This window comes from Sciurus carolinensis, chromosome 9, assembly GCF_902686445.1.
Source record: "Sciurus carolinensis chromosome 9, mSciCar1.2, whole genome shotgun sequence".
In the NCBI taxonomy this organism is placed as follows: Eukaryota; Metazoa; Chordata; class Mammalia; order Rodentia; family Sciuridae; genus Sciurus; species Sciurus carolinensis.
Window position 1 is genome coordinate 54,100,611 of NC_062221.1, and position 18,627 is coordinate 54,119,237.

Below are 18,627 nucleotides of genomic sequence, written 5' to 3' on the forward strand. Positions count from 1 at the left end.
AGCAATGGTTCCTTACCCCTCCTCCTCCTCCTGTGAGAAATGGAACAGTTTAAGGTCTCTGTATCTCCACTTACAAAGGGTGTTATCTGCTTCCTCCTAACTCAGTAACTTCTTGGACAAGCTCTGCACTGCTGATTCAGGAAGGCTGCTGCTTGTCCCAGAGTCTACCTTTACCAAGAGTGTACTCAATTATATTATATCATATGAAAACAGCCAAGTATTTTCTCTAAAAATTCTTTTGAAAAATTAATAAAAAATTGTGGCAAAAATTGTCAGAATCAACTTTTCAGAACTCTGGAAACTAACCAAAGGCTTGCAGCAAACCCAGGGGGCATTTATTTAAGAAAAAAATAGCTGAATCTCAGAATAGCTAGCTTTTCAGCAATTTGCCTAGTCCCACCCCCAGCTGTTTAGCTACAGCTAGCCTTGAAATAACCCACATTCCCAGTGCAGCCCAACAACCACAAAAGGAAGCTGGGAGACCCAAGCTGGGGCTCTTTCAAAGCCTCAACCCCAAAGAGTAATCATAATTTGACCTGCCCGTTGATTCCCTGGAAGAGCCCACTTGCAAGGCTGGCTGTCTTTAACCTGAATGTGAACTGTCCCAAGTGCAAAACCCCTCTTCCCAGAGGGCACTTATCAAAAATAATTATGAGTAAGTGATTTAAATTCAAGGTTGCCTGAGGTGGTAAATAACACTTGGGGCAAATAAGAGACTAACCAAAAATGTAAAATGAAAAGCAGGAGGGTGAGATTTCCACAAGATCTTTGAAAACCCTCAACCTATTCCTGGGATCTAGGTCACATACATAAAATGACAAAAAAAGACTAAGACAAAATTCATTACTGGAGACAAAGAATATTAACAAGAATAGAAAATAACAGAAAAATCAATGAATTCAAAAGTTGGTTCTTTGAACTCTTAAAAAGCAAAATAAGCTTTCAGCTGTATTTAAAAAAAAATTTTTTTTTTAAACCTCATATTACTAAAATTCAGAATGAAAGGAGAATACAACTGACCTTCTAGAAATAAGGATCATATGGGCTGGAGATGCAGCTCACTGGCAGAGTGAATGCCTAGCATATATTAGGCTGAGTTCAGTCCCTAATATATGCACATAAAAAATTTTAACAGAGTACTATGAATAAGTGCATACCAACAAATGAGATTAGATGAAACTTAAAAATTTCCAGATATACACAACTACTAAAATTGATTTAAAAATAAACAGAAAATCTAAACAGACAAGTAAAAAAATCTGAATTAGTAATTAAAAACTTACCACAAAGAAAAGCCAGAACCAAATGGCTTCACTGATATTGAGTTTCCCAGGGCTGCTATAACAAATTATCACAAGCTCAGTGGCTTAACACAAGAGAAATTTATTCTCTTACATTTCTGGAGAACAGAAGTCTGAAATCAAGGTAACAAGATGTCAGCAAGGCCACGTCTCCTTCTGAATGCTGCAGGGAAGAATCATCCTTTCCTTCTTCCCAGTTTCTAGTGGCTCCCAAAATTCTTGGCATTGCTTGATTAATAGGCACAAAAATATGATCTCTGCCCCCATCTCTTCACAAGGGCTTTCTTTTTTAAAGTCTTTATGCTCTTCTAAGAACAAGAGTCATTGGTTTTGGGGCCCACTCTAATATAGTATGATCTCATTGTAACTATGTCTACAAAGCCCTTATCTCAAATAAGGTAACATTCTGTGGTTCTGAGTAAACATGACTGGGGAAGGGGGGACACACTATTCAATTTACAATGGATGAATACCAAAGGGGAAATTAAACATTTATCCTTCTCAAACCTTCCTTTGAAAAAGAAAAAAAAAAAAAAAAAAAAAAAAAGAGGAAAGAGCATCTCCTAAGTCATTCTATGTAGCTAGCATTACACTGATATCAAAACCAAAGACATCACAAAAAACTATCAAACTATTCATGAATATAAATACTAAAATTCTAAGAAAATATTAATAAATCCACCAGCATATAAATCATGATCAAATGGAATTTGTCACAGGAATGGAAAGTTGGTTCAACATGTTAAAAAAAAAAAATCAATGTAATACTTCATATTAATAGTTAGAGACCTCAATTCCTAGCTTCAAAATTACAACACAAACTTAACAGTAATCAAGACAGTGTGGTACTAGCATAAGGAGAGACATACAGATCAATGAAACAGCATAGACAGTCCAGAAATAAACCCACACAATTATGGCCCATTGGTTTTTGACTAATGTTCCAAGATAACTCATGGGGAAAGAATAAGCTTTCTCAACAAATGTTGCTGAGACAAGTGAATATTCATAAGTAAAAAAATTGAGTTTGAACCTTACACCAAATACGAATTAACTCAAAACGTATCAAAGATCTAAATATAAGAGGGAAAACTATAAAGCTCTTAGAAAAAAATATAGGTATAAATCTTTGTGACCTTGAATTAAGCCAGTTTCCCTGAACCTGGAACCCATCCCCAATGGATATGAAGGAATGACTAAACTGATAAATATTACAACATTGAAATCATTATGCTAAGTAAAAGAAGCAGAAACAAAAGATCATATATTATGTGATTCCGTTTATATGAAATGTCCAGAATTGGCAAATCCACAGAAAAAGAAAGTAGATTAGTAGTTGCCTAGAGCTGAGGAGAATGAGTGACTGCAAATGGGTAAGGAAAATGTTTGGGATAATGAAAATGTTTGGGGTTAGACAGATAAACAACCTTGTGACTGTAATAAAGATCACACTTTTATTGGTGAATTAAAGATATATGAATTATATTTCAGTTTTTTTTTTTTTTTTTTTTGGCGGTGCTGGGGATCGAACCCAGGGCCTTGTGCTTGCAAGGCAAGCACTATATTTCAATTTTTAATAAGTGATGCACTGGGATGGGGCTGTAGCTCAGTGGTAGAGCACTTGTGTAGCACGTATTTGGCGCTGGGTTTGATCTTCAGCACCACATAAAAAAATAAACAAAATAAAGGTATTGTGTCCATCTGCAAGTAAAAATTAAAAAAAAAAAAAAAAAAAGTGATGCACTGATCTGGGAAATACTTGGTTGGGTGACCTCTATCTTGAAGCCCACAGAAAGCAGTGCAACTTTTTCTTTTCCTTAAAAAAAAAAAAGACTCACTATCCCACTTGGAGTCCAATAGCTAAGCACAGGATCCCCTCTGTTTCTGAGATGAGCCAATTTACCCCTCCACAGCCCCACTATCTGAAAAGGCTGCCAAATGACTCAGACCTGCCATCCAGAAAGTAATAAGCGTGAACATCACAGCAGCCAAAGAATGAGCTCAAGCAGTCCCTACCTCCAATTCATAGGAACCAGGTAAGTGTAGGAGTCACCTGTTGGCTTCACTTAGTGGCTACAATTTCTCTTTCTAGGCAGCACGCACAAAACTAGTTAAGGTCAGGGCCCACAGTTACTTGGAATCAAGAGGAAAACTCGGACTATCCATATTCCATTCTCCCACTGGGATGAAAACAAAGTTCAAAACTAATATGGGAAAACAAACTAATATGGGACAGATTCTCTCTCTCTCTCTCTCTCTCTCTCACACACACACACACAGAGGGAGGCAAAGACCCCATGATATTGCTAACCATAAAAGGGGTTATTGTTTCTCTGCACTCACCCTGTAGATGAGAATATCTAATCATTCCCTGTGAGCAACTTTAAGAAATTCATCTGACCTACATATACTCTATACATTGTTGGACATTTAAATTGGTGTAGAACTTCTTTTAAGTCAACAGTACACAAAATTTTGAATGTATATATTGAGTATTTTTGACTCAGCAATTCTATTTTCAGTAACTCATCCTAAAAATATACTTGCACAAGGCTGAAAAGGATATGAATATAATATCAACTGTAGTATTTATAGAAGCAACGATTAAAAACAACCTAAATATCCATTAATAGAAGACATCATAAGTAATATTCATCCATATGGAATGCTACAATGCCATTAAAAAAGAATAAGGTTGGACTGTAATTTCTACTTCCCGATTTGGATACTGGTTATATGGATGTATTCAGTTTGTAAAAATTATACTTCAGTACATTTGTACACACTTCTATGTATATTATACTTTAATAAAATATCCAAAGAGTGCAAAAGATCTATTTGTATTGCTATGAAATGTCCTTTAAAATATTAAGTGAAAAAAATTAAAATTGAGAAGATGCATCACATATCACAATTTTTGTTTTGAACTTCAGATAGATATAAATGCTTACATATAAATACATGCTTTGGGAGAATACACTAGCAACTAAAGAGGCAATGGTTATTATGGGAAGGAAATTGCAGAACTGAAGTTCAAGGTAAGAGACTTTTCTCACCATATGTATCCTTTTCCACAGTTTTCATCTATTACTATGTATACCTACTCGTCTTTTAATGACAAAATCTAACCTAGGAAGTCAAAAAGGGCTCCCTTTCTCCCTGGGTACCAGCCTGCTGGCTTGGAACAATACTAAAATTTGTGCTTTTAATTAGCATGCAGATACTGGGTGGGGAGAAACTGGTCATTATAACAACTGTGGTTTGTAACAGTACAGAGTGACAGGATGTAATAAAAAGCACATTATTTGAATTATTAAGTATGTTTGAATCCCATATCTACTCCTTTCTAAGAAGTCTATGACCTCAGATTGTTATTTAACCTCTCCAAGCTTCAGTTACTCCACCTGAAAAATGAGGATACAATTAATAGGGTTCTTACGATGATTTACAACAGTAACACTTTACAGCACATAAAGCACCTAGGACAGTACTTGAAGCATAAGAGGCATTCAACATTAGTTTTGCCCTTTCTTTCCCAGAAATAACTTGTATGAAGACTGGGGAGCTAGGAATTATAGAAAAGTGATTGATGAATAGGTTAAGATGAACTAGAAAATCAAGGAAAACACTACCTCACCAGCAATCTCAGTAACAGGGAAAAAGATTTTAGCCTGGAAGCTTGAAACCTTAAAAAGGTAAAAGGAGAGAGAAAATTGAAACTAAAAAACATTAAGTTGATGGAACCAGGATAGCAAATAAAAAGTAGACTTCAGAGACTGGGGCACAGGGGTTGAGGTCCTGGAGCACAGCAGTGCCTAAACTTTGTAGTTGACAAAGATATGTACTAGCAGAGAAATTGAGGCAGTTTTCCCAAGTTCTTTCTCCCCTTCCTCCTCCTCCTCACTGTGCCCACTTTGATCAGAAACAATACCTGAACTGAATCTTTCCCCTGCTTTCAAATATAGTGAAGCCAGCATTCTGCTGGAAGAACAGGAACCTAGCAAGGACCTCAAAAGCAGTCCTGAAAGCCAGAAAGGTTGGAGAAAAAATTCTCCTTGGGGGCTGCCTGGGGACCTTACAGATCAGGACAGAATAGGCAACCAGTGAAATACAAAAGCACAGGGTCAAGTCTAACTTTGAAAACTGCTACCTTGAGCTCTTCCTTTATCCCACAAATACCAAAAGAACTTACAAAATCTTTTTTCTGAGAAATACAAAGCTTGGGGACATAGTTCTGTGTAACAATTAAGTCAATGAAAAAAATCCCAAAACCAAGCAAAAATGAATTAAAACCACATCTTTAAAAAGTGAAATCTCAAGGACAGACTGAAACACTAGGGACTCGAAATGCAACATCATATATAAAGAAGAGACCATGGATTCCATGTTATCAATGAAATAAATTACAAGTATCCCCGACAATCAGAACTGTTCTTATCTAAATTTAGATTTAACTGTTCTTATCTAAAAAGAAATGGATAAACTTGAGACATGCCTTACTTTCAAAACTCAGAAACCAAAGACCTTTGAATAAAATGCTTTACTGTCTGAACCTACTAGATCCAAAAGTTTTACAGTCCAAACTCAGAAGCCCAGCAGATTCAGATAGCAAGGAATCCTTATGTGAAGTGCTTGGTGTCATCATGAGAAATCGTTAATAACCTACTAGGTCTTTCATACTGCCTCTGTCTAGAGATGAATACTGCAGAGCAAAGATCTGGTCTCAGACATTGAAAATTCTGTCAGAACTTAGGTTCTTTAAAAAATACATAAAGAAGAACACACACATACCATCTATAATCCCAGAGAAGAAAGTAAGCAGAGTAAATCTGTCACTCCTCACTCAGTGATGAGCCAAGTCAACCTCATTTAAGATCAGTCTGAGAGAAGCAACTGAGAAAGCTAGCAAGGCAAGCCGGACTGTCACCTCTAAAGGAGACAAAATAGTATTAAAGCACCAGTTTATCCTTAAGAATTGCAGCCTATAGTTAACAGAACAGATGTTGTAAAGCTAATATACCACTATTAGAGAAGTATAAGGCAATGTCAAACAGCTCAGAGTATTTCCTGAGCTTTTAAAAGTCTCTTGCATAATGTGACAATACTGATTTAAGATCTTTAGCAGGACCATTCATATTTGTTTTTCAAAGCACTTCATACTCAAGTTGCTAGTTTAATCACAAGTTATTCTCTACTATGTTCTTCATGACAAACTGCTGATTTAACTTAAAAAACTAGAGGGTAGAACTCTGATTTTTTAATTACCTCCCAGTTGATTTCTTTGAATAAACTATTTACTGGCATGAGAAAAATTTTAAATTCTGAGTGTAGGTTTCTTCATGTTAAATGGCAGAAAACCTTTACAAGTATGCTCAAAGAATACAAAGTATCATTTTCAAGTTATTATAAAATGCTCTGAAAATAGAGAAGAAATCAGAATTTTGCTATCCTAAGAAAATTGTTACTTCCAGAAAATTTGTAAACAAAATACATTACTCTCAGTGAAAACAGATACACTTCTGTGAAGTAACTATTGACACTATGGAGTCTATACTCTGAGGTGTAGCAACATACTTTGAAACATCTCCATCTGTTGGTTCAAGACGCCATTCAACATTCAAACAGATTTTAATTGATTACCTTAGTGTAAGATATGTGCTATGTGCTAGAACAAAAAAGAAAAATCCCATCACTGTCCTCAAGATCCTTACATTTCCCTCAAGGATGCTACATGTATATGGCAGGTGGTGTTAAAAATGATAAAAACCACAATGAAATCAGAGAAAAAGAAAGCACTTCTTGAAGGGAGCCATGTTAGCCATAAGTGTGAAGGCTGAATCAGGTTCCAGTAAGGTGAGAAAAATTAAGACTTCCAGACAGAGGAAATAGTCTGAACAAAGGAAGATAAACATCCTTTTTCTGCTTAGGTGGGTAAGGAAATTAAGAGTACTGATAAGTATGATTCTGTTTGAGTAAAGGCAATTTTGCTCTTCTCTATAAATAATTTTTCCTATCTACAAAACTGAGAGATAACTTACAAGTCCACTTTCCCAAGTTAGTCAAATTAAGTCTAAAAAATACTGCACAAATATTAAAGAGCCAGATCTGTCTTTCCATAAAAATTTACAATGAATAAAAATTAAATAATCATGATGACACGCATTACATGTTTACACTTAAAGAGGATCTTATAAATAGCAAAGGTGGAACAGACTGAAAATTGTCTTTAGAATGAGACATTAGGTTCTGGAGCTCAGCCCTACTATTTACTAGCACTTTGATTTTCAAATAGTTCTTTCTCTGAAAACTGGTTTCCTTTTCTATAAAAATGGAGACAATTACACCGTAAGCAATCCTGCAAGATAAGGAAAAATATGCATAAAGTACCCAATATATAAAAGGTACCTTTATCAATGTCTCCTTTTCTTTAATAGGGGAAGTAATAATTACTCATCTTACAAGGAAAGATTCAACAAACTAATCATTCGGTCAGTATCATATTAGATCAAAATTAGAAGATAATTGACCCAGAAAGTCATGAAAACTTTCATGCCTTTTTTTTGTGTGTGTGCTCTTACATCAGTCTACAGGTACAGAGACTCTGAATGTCTTCTAGACCAGTGGAGAACATGTATGAAAGCTAATGCCTGTGACATACTGTACCTTTTGATTTGATTTCTCTTCCCTTGAATGGCTAAAACGTGTAAGCTAACACAAACCTGTCACAGTCCGTTGGCCATCACTTAGGTTATTCCACCACTTGTTAATCTAAAACAGAAGGAAAATTGCATATCACCGCAAGTGAAACACTTTCAGCCTAGGAAAATGAAAATCCAGAAAAAAAAGTATAAAAGAGGGATTCCTCATCTGTAAAAATCACTGGTGACTAACAGACATAATCATGATGTAGTAGACTGGAAAAGGCATGTGTTTTAGTCAGACTACATTCTCGACAGTCACTGACCAGACATTTTATTTCTTAGCTTCACTTTCCTAATTTATAAATGGGACAATAATACATACCAAGCAGTGTTGCAATGAGAAATATCAATAATGTGAAGCAACTAGCTACACTATCAGTTATAGACAGGTACTAAGTGATTATTCACCAAGGGCCTATTGAGTTTTGAAATAGGCTAAGCACCATGATACATGCCTATAATTCCAGAGATTCAGGAGGTTGAGGCAAGAGGATCACAAGTTCAAGGACAATTCACTGAGACCATCAGCAACTTAACTGAGACCCTGCCTTAAAATAAAAAATAAAATAAAAAGGTCTGGGAATGTGATCCAGTGGTAAAGTGCCCTTGGGTTCCATCCCTAGATGGAAAACAAAACAAAACAAAAATCTGATTTTGTAGGCATGGTGGTGGGCCTGGAGTCCAAGCTACTCAGGAGGCTGAGGAAAGAGGAACACTTGAGGCCAGCCTGAAACATACATAGAGATCCAGTCTCAAAAAATAAAATAAAATAAAATTGAGACTATTTTGTAGCAAAATTGCTATTTTTTTAAGATATAATGGCATTGAGGTTCAGAAAAAAGGAGAATCCTAAATTTTTAAGGATATACACTGAAATTTTTATGGTCGAAATAGGCCTAGGACTTGCCAGGTACAGTGATGCATGGTGACTAAGGCAGAAAGATCCCAAGTCTGAGGACCCTCTTCAAAACCTAGCAAGACCCTGTCTCAAAATAAAAAATAAAAAGAACTGGGAAGGTAGTTCAGTATTAGCGCTTCCATGCACTCAATCTCAGTACTGCAAAATGAATGAAAAAATGTAATGGCAAGGGACAAGAAATGAAAGGGAAATACATGCAAAACAAAAGTGGCCCTTGTTGGTAACCACTGAAGCTGGACAACATTGGTACATAAAGACAACATTGGTACATAAAACTCTTTTACTTTTGTATCTACTTGCAATTTTCCATGATTAAAGTTTTTAAATAAAAAAAACACATTCTAACTATGAAATTGAACTAGACTTTGCTATGGAAAGAAACTCCAGATAAAAAAAATTACTGTTCAGTATTATGTGATTCCATTTCTGTAATTATAATAAATTGTGCATTAACTCCCAGATTCTATTCACTGCATATGTAGTGATGTGAATGGGGTCCCAGAATCCTGTTTTGTTGCCCAGGCTGTCTAAAACTTTTATTTTCCATCTTAATTATGTACTGTTATAGTTTTCCTTACATGTCATGAATTTGATGTATCATAACCGGTCATTTAGCTATTACAAAAATCTATTTTGGACTGATATATATATCATATATATATATATATATATATATATATATATATATATATATATATGATATATAGAAGCCTCAAACTGGCATTAGTAAATATATATATATTGCTTATGCTATTTTTCACCATTTTAAAGAAATATTTGAGTACATTTGGATATTAAAACTTCACAGCAGAGACATGCTGGAAACCTGTAGCTTTTGAATTGATTCAGGGTAATGAAACAGGTCTGTTTTACAATCCTCTCAAATATTATACTGAATAAAAATGTGCTATTGTTTTCACCTGCAAATATTATTACTGTTCTGCCATAAAGTCTCTCTGAAATAGACAGGGATCATGCTTCTTGTACCTATGGGAAAACAAAGAGGAATGGATCCTTCTCCCTATATATAGAAGCCTCAAACTGGCGTTAGTAAAAAGAAAATTCAAGATTTTCTTGTCAGGCTCTCGTCAACCAGTATCAGATTGCCTCAAATTTTAAAAACCAAAATAAAAAGGACTTGGGATGTAGTTCAGTGGTAAAGTGCCCATGTTCAATCCCCAGTACTGCAAAAAAAAAAAAAAAAAAAAAAAAAAGGAAAGAAGTCCTTCAAAGGACAAAGGGCTACCAGTGTGCATGTTAAAAAATAAATGGAGGCCAGGCACAGTGGTGCACGCATGAAATCTCAGCGGCTCAGGAGGCTGAGGCAGGAGGATTAAGAGTTCAAAGCTAGACTCAACAAAAGCGAGATGCTACACAACTCAGTGATACCCTGTCTCTAAACAAAATACAAAATGGGGCTAGGGATGTGGCTCAGGGGTCAAGTGCCCCTGAGTTCAATCCCTGACACCAAAAAAAAAAAAAAAAAAGGAAATCTGTAAGTTATATTGTTGTACCTCTTTCTTATAGCCCATCCCAAGTATAGTCAGAAACACTCAGTGAGGATTTACCAAAGTTATATAAAAATCATGCCACTGAGAAAGCTCTTCAGAATCCACTTGGTGGCTCTACCCCTAAGCATGTATATTTTGAACAACTCTGATTCTGAAATCATCCAGCAAGGTGACACAAGTAAAACAATGGGCCTTATACTGTAGTAGGGCTGGAATGGAGCCCCAATATGTTAATTTTTAACAACTATCTGTGGTGATTTTGATGCATGTGGGTAGAGGAAAAATAATTCTTGGAACACTGTCAAGTACAACACTGCCAGACATACAACACATTAATAAATACTTACTGAGACAGGACTCTAAAGAAGAATGCTAAGTACACTGTCTTCAAATCTATGGATGGAATGTAACCATTAACTAAAAGTACTTCATAAATAACCAGACTTCAAAAATTGTGGTTAACTAGAACAAAGAAAGCAATGTTTATCTTTACCTCCTTTCTGAGGTCTCCTTCTTTTTGTGGTCTTATGCTATCCAACCAATCAGCTTTTATACCATCAAAATAACTCTGGACCCTGGACTTCAGTGATTCATATTGCCAAATAGCAGCTGATCCAAATGCACAGCCTGTAAACTATATAAAATTAAATGTATTACAAAATAACTAATAGGGAAATAGGTCTCTATATAATTCCAAGGACAATACTTGATTTTCGTTGCTTTTACAAATCAGTAAAGGAACACCTAGCACAGTAAAAACCACTAGGTGACAAAAACATTTTGTTTTCCATTTTATTAACTTCATAGGACCCTGAGGCCTGTTTCCAGCAACAAATCTCCAAAAGAAATTCAAAAGACCTACACAGTATTTCTTGTAATGCTATACCAAATAGGAAGGCCCATAAATTTCTTCTCCAAGGCTTATATGCTGGGCCAGATCCTAAGAGCAATTATTAAATCCATTCTATAATCAGAATTCATGAGCCCAGCTACCCAGATCCTTTTGATGCCCCCCTCCTCCTCACAATCTGTTCTTACTCTAAAGGAACCCAACCAAATCGACAGTACTTGAACATAACACCAAAAGCAAGCTAGGTAACTTCCAGTGACATGAACTCTTACCCCAACAGTAAAAAAAAAAGGTTTTATGAGAGTCCTTATAGGATAGGGAGAAGGATAAAAGACTGTTTCTTCTACTGGAGGGATCAAAGCACTTCTCTTGTATGCTTCGCCACTTGATCCTGTGTCTGATCTTCGAGGTTCAACCTTCCGAGGAGCTTTTCTGAATCCACATTTTTGCTGAATAAAGAAGTTAAACCTGTGGGGGGAAATATCGGATTAGAAACAGAGTGGGATCTTGCAAACACCAACCTCTACGAGCCTCTACTTGGCCTGCATCATTACCATCTCAGTTCAGAATCACTCCACTGTCCAATAAGAGCCAGGACTCCTAACCCAGGTAGAAATCAAAATCACAACATTTAACTTTTCTGGACTAGAAAAGACACAAAAAACAGCAACAACTTCAGAGGGTACTTCTATCAATCAACAAAATAATTTATATACATTCTCCACAAATCTGTAGTCTTGTAAAATGCTAGAGAAATCTTATTTTCAGTCAGCATGCAATGGCTTTATTTTGTTTGAAGTTTTGGTTAATTTCAAGAACATTTAAGTGTATTATCCTTACATCCAGTCCATATTCAAATAACTATTTCCTTTGACAAGTACTGACCATTATAAATTGATAAGATTCCTCCCACCTCTTCCCTATCTCAATGTTTTGGGGACACTCACCAAATCTATTTGTAAGAGATATTGTTGAGTCTTTATAGCTTGGCCTACTCAAAACATAACACTACCCTTATGTCTCCCAGTCTAGCTACTGCGAGACTATATTTTCTAGTCTCCAAATGTATCATTAACATAGTTGCCCTTTTTCTTCTACCCATTAAAGATAGATATGTTTAAAGGCTCCAATGATTTCTTTATTCCACTCAAATTCAATCCACATAAGTTCACAAAACACCTTTTATGGAACTGCAATTTTCCCAGGTCCACAAAGTCAAGACCCATTCCTGTTTGTTCTCAGTGTACCCTGAACTTACTGTAGTCCTACTAGACTCAAAGCTCCTACAAAACATGGATTAAACAGGTCTTTTCATTTTTTGGAACACAGCCTCTGAAACAAGATACTTGCATTTGGTTGAATAAAAGAATAAATTCATTTTTGTGACTTAAATGAGTAAATAATTCAAATATAGTTCTTTAGTCCTGACCTCAGTTTTCTAATCATGTATTTCCAACTACATAGTGAACATTTCTCCTTGCATATGCTTCCATTACTTCATTTTCTTAAAACAAAATTCATATTTAAATTGAAATAATCTATTTTCTTCAACAAAAATAACCGCAATGGAGGCTAGGGTTGCAGCTCAGTGGTAGAGTGCTTGCCTAGCATATGTGAGGCACTGGATTCAATTCTCAGCTCGCATATAAATAAAATACAGTTCTATCAACAACTAAAGAATATTTTAAAAATAACAGCAATATTTTCTGTATTACTTGTAGATACACTGCAAAGCATTTATTTATTTTGTAGATTTTTCAGGTTTTGCTTATAAACAAGACAAGACAGTAAATACAGTCATGGAAAAAGATACAAGAAAACAGACAAGTCAATTGCCCATACTGATAGCCTCTGATTCCGTCTTGTTCACAAAGTAGAAATGTTAAACATTTACCGGCTAAAGCTTATGAATATGTAGGCTCCAAAAAAGAATGTAAACAGCAACAACCAGATGTGCAGCAATAAAGGCAGGCTCTTCCCCTCAGATTTTAACTATAACTTGTTCCTTTCAGTTCATTTGATAAAGACAAAATCTACACCAAAATCTTTAGTGAGCCAACAAACCTCTCTCCTAATTCCTTTAACTGTCCATTACAGATTTTTAACACCTTTAAAACTCCTAAGAGTCAAAGGTCAATCCTAGGCTTTGATGTAATATTTCATAAGATGCATTTGCACCCATACCTCCTCAAAATTTCTTTCTTCAAAATTGATAATACCTAGCCAGGTGAGGGGGCACATGCCTGTAATCCCAAAAGCTCGGGAGGCTGAATGAAGCAGGAGGATAGTGAATTCAAAGCCAGCCTCAGCAAAAGTGAGGCACTAAGCAACTCAGTGAGATCCTGTCTCTAAATAAAATACAAAAGAGGGCTGGGGATGTGGCTCAGAGGTCGAGTGCCCCTGAGTTCATCCCCAGTACCAAAAAAAAAAAAAAAAAAAAAAAAAAAAAAAAACCTGACAACTACATCCATGACAACAATAAATGTTGTATCAAAGACTTAACTAAAACAATTTCAGAGTGCCACTAGCAGAGGTCATGCAGAAGTAAAGTATGGTACTTCCAATGCTATCTTCTGGAAGAACAGACAAGTCCAGAGCATGCCAGTTCAAACAGGTGCCACGTATACTGAGAGAATACCAATGGCTAAAGGATTCAGGGGAGGCCTGTAGGCAAAGATATTCAGTGATTAAACAGCCTACATACACTTTTCTTCCAAATATCAAATACAAGAGAAAGTTCATGTTAAAAGTCTCTTAGGTATTATCAAGTTTTCTGAATTATCTACAGGAAGTTCTGACTTTGTTGTATATAGTTTGATGTGTGTCTACCATCAAATTCACATCCTATTTTATATCAAAATTTATGTTAGGCAAAGTCAAGTTGATTTTTGATCTGTCAAAGTATTCAAGTATGCTTTGAGATGCTTTTGTCCATTTTCATAGTGCTCATTCTCAAGCTTCATCACAAGAATACACAGGACTTTCAGCAAGGCATATGCATGAGGAAGGAACATGACATCAGACAGACGGAGGGCTTCATAAATAGTGGATGGAAGCTCTATATCTTTCCCTCTGTCTTTCCATTTGATTCTCCAACACTGAAGTTTGACTGAAGAGTGTGTCAAGATAAGGCAAGTCATTTCTGTATATGTCAGCATGATGCTCCTCTGATATACTGAATTTAAGCTGTCCCATGACTGAGGGTACCAGAGATAAGGGCACTGTTCTGAAAATATATCTTTAAGTTCCTGAATGATGTGCTCCACTGTTGAAACAGTTACAGTTTCTTTATAGTAACTTTCAGAGGTTAGTTAAGATTCCAAATTACTTTGCCAAGCCCTACAAAATTTCCCAGGGAGTTTCATTTAAGTATCATTTGGTTGCCAAATTTGTTGCTTCCTCAAACCAAAACTCATGATAAACTTCAACATTTTTCATGACTTCCTTGCATCAATGTAGCACTGTATTCAAGGTGGCAGCAAAGAAGATATCAGAAGTTTGTCCCTGGAGATTTTCCCCCAAAGGCTCTTGTAAAAGATAAAACATTTTTTTAAAACAGCAGATGGTAACCATGAAATCAAAATCTGTTACCGCACAACAGAGTATAAATGCTCAGGCAGCTATACAGTTATTCCATCTAATAGCTGTGTTACTACATATATACTATCTAAACATAAGCACTTACAGGCGGTCTATTAAAATAAAAAAGAGCTAGGTGCAGTGACACACACCTGTAATCCCAGTGGCTTGGGAGGCTGAGGCAGGAGGATTGCAAGTTCAAGCCAGCCTCAGCAACTCAGAGAGACCCCATCTCTAAATAAAAATATAAAAAGTGCTGGGGATGTCACTTAGGGGTTAAGCATCCCTGGATTCAATCCCCAGTACCCCCCCAAAAATAAAATAAAATTTCAAAAGCATCATGCCTGCCTGTCCACTGAGAATGGCAAATTTCCTTCAGTTCTTTACCAGTTTCCTCACTATTCTAGGGGGAAAAAAAAAATTATACTGTCAAGTTCTAAAAGCAGTTGGATGGAAAAAAGAACTTCCTCAATTATTCCTGATGCAACAGATACCCCCATCACAGGCACTGATTTTGCCAAACACATGTTTAAGGCATAGGAAGAGCAGAGTGTGTAGACAGCTTGGGAATATTTCTCTAAAAGTGAAGCAATAACTTTCATTTTGGAATAGAACCCACTAGACACAATGTAAGCCTGGTCATGACAATACTCCAGATTTAGTCCCCATTTCTCAGTTATCGTAGTGTGAAATTTCACAGCCAAAATTTCTGCATCAGCTTCACATGGCAGGAAGCCCACAAATACCTCTCTCAAGTTATGAGATTCATCTACAAACCTCACCAACATGGGAAGGTGCTCGTCCCTGGTTGTATCCACAGCTCAATGGAAAATACTCCTGAGGATTTCTCCCCAAATGCTGCTCACAGATCTCTAGCCTCTGTTTCTGCTATTTTGGAACAGAACAATGTGTTAACCACCGTGGTCTCAAAGTGCTTTCTCAGGACCTCTTCACTAGAATTTATCTGGCACTGCTGCAGTGGCTAAAAGTTCTCAGGAGTGAAGAGACCTTCTGGGAGTTCATCAGCCTCATGCCCATTCAGAGGTATGGTTTGTATTCCCATAAGAATTAAAAAATTTCAAATAAATTCAAATAAATTGTTTCAAATTCAATTTCAAATAAATTGTTGAACTTCTCTTCAAGGCCTAAAGGTAAAAGGTCTTCATCCTGCTCATCATCCCCTTCGGCAGTGGCATTCTGAGCATTGCTATTGTTTGTTTTTGTTCCTGTTCAGAAGTTTCATCAATTTTTTTTTCAGTGTCCTGATTTCATCATCATTCAATTCTTTTATTGTTTTCTGTGTTTACTATGTGAATTGCCCAAACTGGTAAGATCAAATATTGTTGGTATTGCATTATCTCTAAAAACCTTTCTATAAGGACTCTCCCAAAGACTTCACAAGTATCTGCTTCAATTTTAAGAAAAAAAAAATAAAACCAATCATTCTTTAGTTTTCTCATACCTTTGTAAAATGCAAAATTCTATAGACCACAGAGGTCTCAAAGTGTTTTGGTACATAACTGATAATTTTATTTAGCTGATCAGGTGTTTCATCTTCCATGTCAGCTCTCCTACAATTCTCTACCCACTTCTGGCATCTGGTCTGATCCTGTGGAACCGGAAGGAGGCCAGGAAGGACTGCCTGCAGGAGAGCTCTTCCACAAGCAGTGGCGGACAGAAGAAGTTTCACAAAAGTCCCTCCCCTCCCCACCTCCTCAGCGCAGCCAGTCCACCCACCCATCCCCATTGGCAGGGGAGGGTGAGCTGGCCAGCTCTACACAGCACTCCCATTATTTTAAAACCAATATAGTCACAAGGAAACTAATTCATTGGCTTCTACAAACAGTTCCATTTTCTGACTTATCTTTCAAATCTGTCATTTTATTCTTTTTTAAAAAATTTTTTTGTCAATGGACCTTTATTTATTTATATGCAGTGCCAAGAATTGAACCCAGGGCCTCTCACAGCCAGGCAAGTGCTCCACCACTGAGTCACAACCCCAGCCCTCACTCCTTTATTCTTTTTTATTATTTTTGTGTGTGTGTGCATGGTGCCAGCAATTGAACCCAGGGCCTCAGTGCATGCGAGGCAAGGGTCTACCAACTGAGCTATATCCTCAGCGCCACTCCTTTATTCTTAACATCTGTTATGGTTCGGATGTGAGGTGTCTCCAAAAGCTCACATGTGAGACAATGCAAGAAGGTTTGGAGGAGAAATGATTGAGTTATAACCTTAACCTAATTAGTGAATTAATCACTGATGGGATTAACTGAGTGGTAACTGGAGGCAGGTGAGGTGTGGCTGGAGGAGGTGGGAATTGGGGCATGGCTATGGAGTATACATTTTGTATGTGGAGAATGGAGACTCTCTCAGCTCTCTGATCACCATGTGAGTTGCTTCCCTCAGCCACACTCCTCGGCCATGATGTCCTGCCTCACCTTGAGCCCCAAGGAACGGAGCCAGCTGTCCATGGGCTGAGGTCTCTGAAATTGTGAGCCCTTAAATAAACTTTTCCTCTACAATTGTTCTGGTCACGATGATGAAAAAGGTGACTAAAACAACATCCAATTAAAAATCAACTCCATCAAATAAAAATGCTTTGCATTCCAAGTCGTCCCTTATTTTGTGCCCAGAGTATACCAACAGCTTACTTAACTTCCACACTTTTTAACATGTCCCATGTTCTTTCTTCACATTACTGTTCCTCATTCAATAGTTCCTCAAATGCCTTCTCACAGGACTAAAAATCTCTCCCTAATTCCAATACAACTCCTTAGCCCACCACTTCTGTCTAGAATATGCTACCACTTCCCAGCTAATCTCACTTTCAGTGTTCCCCATTCCAAATTCATCCTTCATGTTGTATTATGCACACATGTAATATAATGTTCCCCTGCTTTAAATCTCTACTGCAACTCATAATAAATGTGATGAAATGACTGACAAAAAAATTAAAAAATACCCAATACTTTTTCAGCACACATCCCTTAAATGTTCCCCCTCCTTTCAGCAATTCTTTATCACCCCAAACCTCTCCACTCCTATTACACTGAATTCTTTGCCACTCCCTTCATCTGCCTTGCTCTCACCTATGACAACGCCACTTCCTCATTCTAGTACCAACTTCCCTTTGTTCAGTCAACTTTTTTGTGTCCTTCAAAATATGACCTCCTCCAGGAAGCCTTCCTTAACTCCCCCAAGCTACATGAATCTCTCATATGCCCTTCCTGAGTTCTAAGTCGCTTTACTCTATCCAAATCACTCACCTGCCTCCACTAGATTACAGTGTTGTAGTCACTGTATCTTTACTACCAAGCATAGCTCCTAATAAACCAAGTTTTTAAAAAAAGAAGATAAAAACGATAGGGCCAGGCACAGTGGTGCATACCTGTAATCCCAGTAGCTCCAGAGGCTAAGACAGGAGGATACTGAGTTCAAAGCCAACCTTAGCAACTTAGTGAGGTGTAAGGAATCCAGCCTCCCAACCACCTGTCAACCTGCGTTACACCCGCCTCTCCCGTTACAGGAATTTCCGGCTTGCCATAATCTTCCTGCCTCCCACATTACATTCTAATATGTCATTGGTCCATCAGTCAGTCTGTAATAATTCTCCTCCATGATTGGTTCCTCCCAGCCCGCGAAATTCCGATATCTGAGGAGAAACCCTACACCATTTTCTTCTTTTCCTTTCCCCTTTTCCCCTAGCAGGCGCGAATTGTCTGTATAAAATAAAGTTCCTCGTGTGGGACCTGTGTCTGTGGAGTGT

The 18,627-nt window shown here is 37.0% G+C and overlaps 1 protein-coding gene across 1 annotated transcript in view; it reads right to left on the reverse strand.

Moving 5' to 3' along the window:
• Parl (presenilin associated rhomboid like) overlaps positions 1-18,627 on the reverse strand; it is a 44,297-nt gene that overhangs the window by 19,072 nt on the left and 6,598 nt on the right. The window contains exons 2-4 of the mRNA XM_047564332.1: positions 11,555-11,750; positions 10,926-11,066; positions 8,021-8,069 (exon numbers count right to left, since the gene is read on the reverse strand). Of these exons, the coding sequence (XP_047420288.1) occupies positions 8,021-8,069; positions 10,926-11,066; positions 11,555-11,750 (386 nt within the window). The remainder of the gene's footprint in view (positions 1-8,020; positions 8,070-10,925; positions 11,067-11,554; positions 11,751-18,627) is intronic.